A 10,011-nucleotide genomic window follows, 5' to 3' on the forward strand; every position below is an offset into this window, starting at 1 on the left:
ACAATCCGTACAAAAAATGCTATCGAATTTTGATAGATGATTTGACATTTGTCTGTTGTGTGCCTTATTTCCTAGCTTACCCCCCATTTAATATGTAAACATTTCTTTGATATTAACCTATACTTTTATCAAGTACTGAAGTACCAAAGAGGAGAGAAAAGGAAACAAAAGTGTGTTGGTACAAACTGTAATAGCCATCTACTTACTTCCCATTGGTACAGTCATCCACTGTGAAAATGGAAACCATCAGTTACGGCAGTGTTTCCCCAGGAGGAGTAAAGCTAGAAGTTTCCACCAAGGAAGTGCCAGTAGTTCACACAGAAACGAAAACCATCACATATGAATCATCACAGGTAGGACAGTCTGTGAAGGCCAGATCACTGGCACTTGACGTTTTCTTCTTCTTAGGGCTGAGTGCTCTTAAGTACAGCTGCACAATATTTAATTCATGAGACCTAGAGGATCCCGAAGCCCAACCACCTCTACAGAGAGAAATGCAGTAATTGTAATTTTATTATCGATCATAAAGTAGCAAGTGACTTCACCAGGTCTTCACAGATCTTGAAATGTAGAAAAAGGCTCAGAAACCTAGTTTTATCACCACAGATAAAGGAAAATATGCACTTAATCATGCACTGCTTGTATTTCTGAAGTCCCAGTTTTGTTAATGACTGTTTGCTCTGGCTGTGTTCAGCTCCCAGATTCTGCACAGTGATTGTGGAAGAAGGTCATCCTTCCCCATTCATGGGGGTACTCCAGGACCCTTGTCGATACCCAAATCTGCAGATACTCAAGTTACTTATATAAAATAGTCTAACATTTATTCATAAAATCTAATCACAGCCCTCATGCACTTTAAATCATTTCTAGATGACTTAAATATACCTAATACAGTGTAAATGCCACATAAAGAGTTGTTATACTGTGTTGTTAAGGGAATAATGACAAGAAAAAGTCAGTACAGATGCAGTGGTTTTTCTGAATATTTTGAGTCTTTGGTTGAATCCTCAGATGTGAACACACAGATACCAAGGACTGACTGTACTTCAACCATTTTAACGTTTTAAATAACACGGCGACTCCCAAAGAAGAGATACGAACACCTAGTTGTGGTATCTGTTCCTACCCTTGCTTTAGGTGGATCCTGGGGCTGATCTGGAGCCAGGCGTGCTTATGAGTGCACAGACAATCACATCTGAAACCACCAGTACCACCACCACCACGCACATCACCAAAGTAAGTGAGTGAGAACCCGTGAGCATACTCCTTGAGAGCTGGAGAAGGGCGCTCATTCAGAACTTTAGTCAATAGCTACTGACTGTCAGGATGCCAGGATAGCTGCAGAGGGAGTGTCTCCAACTTTTCTGTTTGTGATGCACTTGGCACAGTATGTTAGGAATATTCTTTCTGATGTCCTTTGCAGGACATTCATTCCAGTTCCGAGCTGGAACATTCATTCCATTTCTGAGCATGGGCTGGGTCTTCCAGAAACACTAGCTGGCCAAACCCAAAGGACTCCACTCTATCCTCACTTCTGAAATTAAGCATGTTATAGAACTGCTGGAAAATTCTATTTCAATCCGTGATGTTAATCTAAAACTCTCACCATTTTCTCCCATTCCCTCTATGGAATGAGGATCGTTCCTGCCAGTAAGCTTATTCATGAAGCTTCTCGTGGTTTCTTTCAGACTGTGAAAGGAGGCATTTCAGAGACACGAATCGAGAAGCGAATAGTCATCACAGGAGATGCAGACATTGACCATGACCAGGTAGTATTACGTGAGATGGTAAATTCTGTAGCAGAGACACAAAGACAAACATGTTTGCCCTTCAGTTCCCACTGTTATTCCTCTAGTTCAGCATGTACTCTAAAAATTTTTCTGAATTGACTTTCCAATATATGATTTTTGATTCCTTTTGTAATCATTGTACCTCATTTGTAAATTGTGGATGTAGAGTTAGCGCATAAGTCTACACCTTGCTAGTGCTCATGCATGTCCGACCTCCTTTCTGTTTTTGCCCCTCTGTGATTTCCTGGGGATAGGCTCTGGCTCAGGCAATTAAAGAGGCCAAAGAGCAGCACCCTGACATGTCAGTGACCAAAGTAGTGGTCCATAAAGAGACAGAGATCACACCAGAAGATGGAGAGGATTGACCAGAGGTAAGAGGTGACGCTCATTCTCTAGGCTTGCCTAGGCTGGCATGTGGCATGGGGCACTTTCCTCTCCTCCTTTGCCTGATCCCCCCTCTTTCTTTTTTCTCTCACTGGCATTTCTGGGGCTGGTTACCAAGAGGGTGGAGAATTGGTTTGCAGGTGCCAGTTGGTCTCAGATTTGAAAGTTCCATACTTGTGTATGTTTTGCATCTACTGCCAGTTAGAGGAGAAAGGAAGAGCAGAGCCTGCTTGAGTGGTCTCCCCACTGTTCCCTTTAAATCCAGGCCCTGCAGTCTTTACATTAGCCAATTTTGAAATGTCAAATTTGATTTCACTTACCATATACTCTAATCAGAACTAAAGCTGTTTTGTTCAGAGAGGTGCAATTTGTGTGTTCCAACTACAAGGGAAATTAAATATGCCCCTTTCTCCTTTTGATGATCTCATTTCTTGGTAGCTTGCTCTTTTATTATGCCTATTCATGCTTTTGGGGTTTCTGTGTTTGGTTGGTTGGTTAGTTGGTTGGTTTTGGTTTCTTAATTCAGAACCTGGATGCTCCCTTTCTTTATGGATGTCTTACATTTCCTGCATTCTGTGGGATGACTTTCCCCTAATGTACTGTCTCAGAAGAAAGCAAATGTGGCCTTGTGATCCTGTTTTCCTTCAGAAAGTGCATGCCTTGCTAATTGCTGTCTGGCCAGCATCTTGAGCAGACCAAGTGTCCTGTATGTGTGCACAGACCCCCTAAGCATACTGACCTGCTGTGCAAGTCCTCATAGCCCATGAGCATCCCTAAGAGGGCTCTGAATGCTGAATGCAATAGTGAGCTATTTGCACTTGTGCTTATGGCATAAAACATTGAAGAGACTTTCTAAGCATTGATTTAAGAAACATTTAAATGAACAAGTAGCATCTCCTAAAGAAAACAGAAATATCAGAATCACTTATTATATTCGAATCAATAGTATATTTGGAAGATAGAATGCAAAGAAAAAAAAGATTTTCTTCAGTAAGCTTTAATCACTTTGGTAAAGTTATAATTATTGAAGAGAAAGCATAATGGTTTGGGATGGAGTGTTACAGTATCTTGTCAAAAAGAGCATTTTAACATCCAAGGTACTTTTCTGTGACCTTGATCTGAGCAAACTTCTCAGGTGTTTTCTGATGGGTAACTAATTAAATCTCTTTTCTACAGGAATAATTTAGCTTGCACATGAATCCAGTCATGCAAACCATTAGGAAAACCAGAGCCTATATGGAGTTCCCTCTTCTAACCCAACTGACTTGTATCTGTCCGTGGAAAATTCCAATCCAGAAGAATTGACCTGGACTATTAATAAAGACACTGGCAGAGAGATCTTCCCATAATAAAGCAATCCGAATCAGCATCACTAAACTGATATTGCATGAAGCAACGATAAAATTACAAAAGAGCAGCATTTTTAATTTTCACAAAATGTCTCAGTTTCCAGCTCTACCTGCACGTTCATAACCAACAATATAAACCGTGATCTCATGTAACACAAAAAACGATCCATGCCTTTCATAGTTTATTATTATTAAAGTCTCAACAAAATGGCAATTTCCTAGGTGACAGATCTTTTGTTTACAGATAAATGAAGATTACCCTAAAATGCTAGAAGCTGTCTAGGTCCAGTGTGTCGGACTTATCCCAGATTAGATGTGCCAATAACCGAGTTTATTCAGTAAACAACTTGAATCTTGTACTTGTTTCATCTGTTTTTATTATGATCATCCATAAACAGTAATGACTCTCTGACCCTCTGGAAATATTTAATGCTTACAATCTTGCTTTGTGTATCTCACTTAATTTGTTAAAAGGTAGTACTGATTTTAGCATATCATTCATGTGATTTCTTCCTTGTTGTTCACTTTGGTCTGCATTTGATCTGGAAAGCTCCCCAGAGTTCTCCAGCAAGTCCCAAATATGTAAATTGTCATTGTTTTGGGAAGAAAACCTGTGTTTTTGTTAATTTACAATATTATGAAAGTTCACTCCAGGAAAACCTGTTGGGCTTCTGTTGCTTTGTGTTCCTTCTTTGTTTCTTTTTTCTTGTATTTTTCCATTGATTTTTCTTCTTTGACTTGAAGTGTTTTATTTCCAAATCTGGTCCATATTTACAATCTAGTTCAAGAGCCAAGCCTTAAACTGTACAGAATTTCCACTGTAATTAAAATTATTGAGTGTTTAGTTATAAATAGCCTTCAAAAAGATATATTCTCCACCACACTGTCAATGCATCACAGTCCATGGTGAATGGTGTTTCTGCATAGTGAAATAAAAATGGCAAACGCATCGAAAACTCTAATTTTCCATGTTTAATAATTTCAGTATTATGTGTGTTTAGCCCAGAGCTAACATTTGCATGACATCAAAGACCTCATTCATCCACACTGTCGAGAGACATCCTGTCTGTACAGGATTAAAAAACAAGTGTACATGGTATACAGTGTGTGGACCCTTGGAAATGGATTGGAAATGGAAATAAAATATGTCTACATAAATACCTGGGTACCTGCAACAGCTTCAAAAAGAACATCATAGAATCTCATGTTCAAAGTTTTAATTTTTTTTTTATAAGGAAAGAGGCTCTGTGTTTCTGGGTGCTTTTAATCTACCCAGGGGATATCTCTTTCAAACATCAGCTCCACAGCTGAATAAATCAAACTATGTAAGCCTGGACAGCCCGTTCCAGCCGCTCAGTCATGTCAGCCTCTCAGGATGGGGACGAGGGTAAAGATACTTTGCTGCCAGCTGCCAGGGTAGTACCTGTGTGCATTCCTGGTATTTTCTACCATGTCATGCACTTACCTTTCTGATTTTAAACAAACAACAACAACAAAAACTTATTATTGGGTTTGGCCTGGCCTTATTTAGAAATGAGTCAATTTCCTACCTGGTCCTTAACTTTCATTTTAATTGTGTTTTTAGTGAGTCAAAAATGTTTTTTAAAAAAGTAACACTTAATTTGTATGAAAATAGTGTCATCTAAAGGATGCCTACACTAGATCTGCTTAGCTCATACCCATCAAATTGGACCCACATTAGCTATTTTAAACCAGACCTTATATTTTCAGGAGTCCCCATCCTTAGCAATAAGTACTTGGTTTTTATAAAATTACACATTGCAAAGAAAGTTATACATTTCCAGCTTTCTTCTCCTTCTCTATGGCACTTTTCAAAATTCTCCCACCTCCACCCATGGCTCAGTACCAAAGTCTTTCCCACATATTTGTGACAGCAGTGCTTCCCTTCTAGTGTCAACATCTGATTTTTACTGTTGTCACAAATTGCCACAAAATTTGTAGCTAAAAACAAAAACATGTCTATTGTCTCTTAGTTTCTGTGGATCAGGGGTCTGGGTATGGTTTTATAGGTACCGCTAAGACTGATCAAGTGTCGTCAGGGCTGTATCTCATCCAGGGGGCACAACTGGAGGAAGGACATGCTCCTCAGCTTCATGAGTCATTGGAATTCACTTGTGCTTATAGGATTTGGGCAACTTCATGCTTGAAAGGTAGCAATACGGGAGAAATCTTAGCTTGTGTCTGCTAGCTAGGCAGCATCCAGTATAATGTAGTCAAAGGAGTGGCTTACCACCCTTTACCATAGTCTATTGATTAAACAGAAGTCCAGTGAATAGCCATCCTTCATGAAATGCTCCCGCTCTCCATCCAGTGGAGCTCAGCCTGGACGTGTGACCTCAGTTTGTGTGGGTGCATTCTACTCCTTCCTCAGTGTTGGGGTTGATGGACAGAGTCCCAGTGATGCCAAGACACACTTGCTGCAGCAAGAGAAATGAGGGTAGTGCTAATAATGTGGGGATTTCATGTTCTTTCACTTTCCTGGAAGAATTTCTCATTCCCTTTTAATCTGTTTTTTCAAGTTTCATAGAACTGCCAGAACCCATCTGCTTAGGCTCAGTGAGCTAGATCATGCACTTTGTAGGGTTGCTCAGCCCAGTTTTGAAAAACATTAACTTCTTCCTAGAACATCTGTTGCTCCATTATTTACATCAACATCCACCCTAGCTGTTTTTTAAAAAATCAACAGAATCTTGAACTTTAATCCACAAAATTGTGTCTAATTTATAAACCAGAGTTATACATACCTTTCATCAAATGGTTTCTTTTCTTCCTTACTCCATTAACCAGTATAGGAAGTGTCTGCCTTGGATTGCCATAGAGGTGGCCTTGTATTTTAACAGTCATTTTACCCTTGAAGTAAAACCAGATTGTTCCATTTTTAAAAAAATACATTTTTGTGGCAGGCCATTGGTGCATGTAAAATTGTATTCTCAGAAATGACATTTTGTTTTGACATGCAGTTTCTTATCAGGGCTATTTAACTCTGAGGAAGAGTAATGAAGGGGCCAATGCTCCCCCATGGGTGTGATTATCAACACGTGTGTGTGTGCACCCCCATGCACACACTGTGCTCTGGAAGTGGGGTAGGGGCCGCAGGCAGGCCAGCACTAGAGGGCTCTGATGTGCCCTGCCTTGCCATCACTCCATTGCTGTAAGCCCCAGAACGCCTACCAGTGTTTAATAACTTGGACTTGCAGGGACACCAAGGGACATCTAACTTGATAAGAAGAGGTCAAGTCTACAAATAAATAGAAGTAACTCTATGAAAACAGCATATTCAAATGGGTATCCTATTCATCTCATGATACAAACCAGAGACCTGGGAGGTTTTCACCCCACTGTCTCCCTTGCTCATCTCCCTGGATTGTCAGTTATGTTTTTCACTGACTCTTAAACCTGACGATGGCAGTCCCAAGAGCCTCCCATGAGTGCCCCACCACATCCCCACCCTGATGGTCCTAATGCCTTATATCATAGTTTCAGTCTCTTATGATATGAAATCTGGTCCTCCCACTCCTGTGTTTAAAATGTGTGTGGCTTTCCACTGCTCATAGTATAAAGGCCTGCATGCTTCAGACATGGTCTGAAGAGGTGCATGGGCCAGCTCCTACCTACTTGCTTTCTCACTACACATCCAGCAATCTGTCTACTCACACTCAGGTGCCCCTCTCACCTGCTGTCATCCTGTTTAAGTGCAGGAACTGTCCCCAGGCCTACTTCACTCAGTCCCCAATTTAATTTTAGACCTGAGTTTAAACATTCTTTCTCTGGTTTTACCGTTTGATTCCTTATTATATGCTTTCATCACTCTAATAGAATATGTCACAATTGTCATTTTTATCTGCCCAATTCGTTGAATGGCTCTCTTCTGTATGTCAGGAGTCTTACAGATGGTGGCTCACCTCCAGGCTCAGTGCCTGGCTTTTACAGTGGTGCCCAATATTTGCATGCATAAATGAACATACTGATAAAGATTTCTATGCTATGATAAATTTAAAACATTTTTTTCTGAATTTTCTCTGAAGCCCAGAAATGGTTATGCAGCTGATGAGAGATCTGAAATAGGAAGTATTTCCATTGGAGAAGGGGTTCCCAATGGAGCCTTTCTGTTTCAATCCTCCAGTGGAACCATTTTCTATTTTAGATCTTCATCAGCTCCATAACCATTATCATTGACACCAACGTGATAGTCTCTCTCTAAAGATCTGACCTTAGAAGCCATGGGTTGGTTTTAGACTCCCTAGTTAGAGATGGGATCATTACCATCTGATGGGCAGTCTCAGATCAGTTGACTTCAGGTTTTGATCTTGATCTGGTTATCATCGTACCAGAAACCTCATATTTGAAAGTTGTCTCAGAAGTTGGCATTACTCTGTGAAAGCAGAATTGTAAACTTCACTGGATGCACCATCTGTGGAGAGTGGAAGTCTTAACCACTCATCTCAGGGACATTAGTCCTTCAGACTGGGCATAATGGAGGTAAAAGAGTAGTACACAGGCTTAAAACCCTTCAGTCCTTTTTGACTCCTTTATTTCCTTCATAGTGTGAAAGATCCTTCACGTGTGACTTTCTTTTCATTCTACTGTAAGCCCTCATTATCTGTTTTAGTCAACTTTTTGTTGTTGTGACCAAAATACCCAACAATAACTACTGAGAGAAGGAAAAGGTTGTTTTGGTTCACAGTTTTAGAGGTTCAGTCCATGGTTGGCCAACTCCATACCTCTGGGCCTGAGGTGAGGCAGAACATCAGGGCAGAAGGGCATGGCAACCAGGAAGCAGAGAGCAAGCTCCACTCACTAAAGACAAAATATAAACCATAAAGTCACATCCCACAGTGATCTACTTCTGCCAACCATACCCTACCTACCTACAGTTACCACCCAGTTAATCCATATCAGTGGATTAATCCAACAATTAGGTTACAACTTTCATGATTGATCATTTCACCTCTGACCTTCTTGTATTGTCGCACACATGAGCTTTTGGGGGATACCTCATAACTACACCATAACATTCTGTCTCATCTGGGCCATTGCATTATGCTCACTGGTCTCTAAATTCTCATCCACCAATACACCACTCCTCAATCTTTAAGTTACTCATTTCCCTGTTCAATCTAAAAAGCATACCTCCTCAGTCACTCCCTAAAATTTAATTCTAAACTCCTAACACGACACTATGTATCATGCTCTCTTTCAGCTTTCTATTTTTTTCCCACATTCTTCAATACCAATTTCAAACTTCCACCAGCATGACTGATAGACCAATGTTCCTAGCCATATCTACACAGTAACCAAAGGATGGAAACAACCCAAGTGTCCATCAACAGAGGGGTAGATAAAGTATAGCAGATATAAATGATGGAATGTTATTGAGCCATAAGGAAAATGAAGTTCAGATAAGTATTATAGCATGGATGACCCTTGAAAACATGCTAAGTGGAATAAGCTTTCCCAAAGGGAAAAAATATGGTATGGTTCCATTTATCTGAGTACCTAGACTAATTCATATACATGGAAGGTACAATGATGGTTGCCAGGGGTGGCAGAGGAGGGAATGGAGAGCGATTGCTTAATGGCTATTGAGTCTCTTCTGGATTATTAAAAAGGTTTGGAAATAGAAAATAGTACTGGTTGTACAAAATCATGAATGTATTTGATGTCACTGGAATGTACACTTAAAAATGGCAAATTTTGTTTATAGTATTTTTATTAGAGCACTATAGTTACACATATTGGTTGGACTCATTTGAACAAACTCAGGCACATCTGAAATTTTATTTACTCCATTTTAGTTCCCAGTGCCCCCTCACTTCCTTCCTCTCCTCCTTCTCTCTATTATCCTTTCTCTACTCTACTCCATTTATTTATTTATTTATTTATGTATACCAGGGATTGAACCCAGGAGTTCTTAATCACTCAGCCACATTCCCAGGCTGTTTTTATATTTTATTTAGAGACAGGGTCTCACTGAGTTGCTCAGGGCCTCACTAAGTTGCTGAGGCTGGCTTTGAACTCTCCATCATCCTGCCTCAGCCTCCCAAGTCTCTTTGAAATTGCCTTTATCCCATGGAAAAATTGTTAGAATCTGAAAATGGAATAGAGGTAGGCTTCTGAATACACAGGTATATTACACAGGTACATGTGCACACACAACACACAGGAACCTCTCAAGATCCTTTGAGATGTGATCTGTAAGAGATAGGCCAGGTTCATGTACATTGATGGACTAGCTAATCTACTGAGAGTGTGGATTCCTAGAGCACCCCAAAAAGTGAGGAGGAGCCAGAATACTTTTCAGCTGAATATCAGGCTCATTTATTGCCCTGAATAATGCTGGAATTAAATGATCCCTGAAGACAAGAAATGTATGTGTTAATAAAGCATAATTTTTATAATTTTCTAACAATCAAATTAAACAGGACATTTTTTTTTCAATACTAGGGATTGCATTCACCTGGGTCTTG

At 40.0% G+C, this 10,011-nt stretch overlaps 1 protein-coding gene across 1 annotated transcript in view; it reads left to right on the forward strand.

The window, feature by feature from the left end:
• EPB41L3 (erythrocyte membrane protein band 4.1 like 3) overlaps positions 1-4,479 on the forward strand; it is a 218,378-nt gene extending 213,899 nt beyond the window's left edge. Inside the window, 5 exon segments of the mRNA XM_079109220.1 lie at positions 222-353; positions 1,138-1,236; positions 1,689-1,769; positions 2,045-2,161; positions 3,351-4,479. Of these exon segments, the coding sequence (XP_078965346.1) occupies positions 222-353; positions 1,138-1,236; positions 1,689-1,769; positions 2,045-2,155 (423 nt within the window). The 3' untranslated portion in view covers positions 2,156-2,161; positions 3,351-4,479.
• Positions 4,480-10,011: the final 5,532 nt, after the last annotated feature.

The sequence above is a fragment of the Sciurus vulgaris genome, assembly GCF_902686455.1.
Source record: "Sciurus vulgaris genome assembly, chromosome: 13".
Lineage (NCBI taxonomy): Eukaryota > Metazoa > Chordata > Mammalia > Rodentia > Sciuridae > Sciurus > Sciurus vulgaris.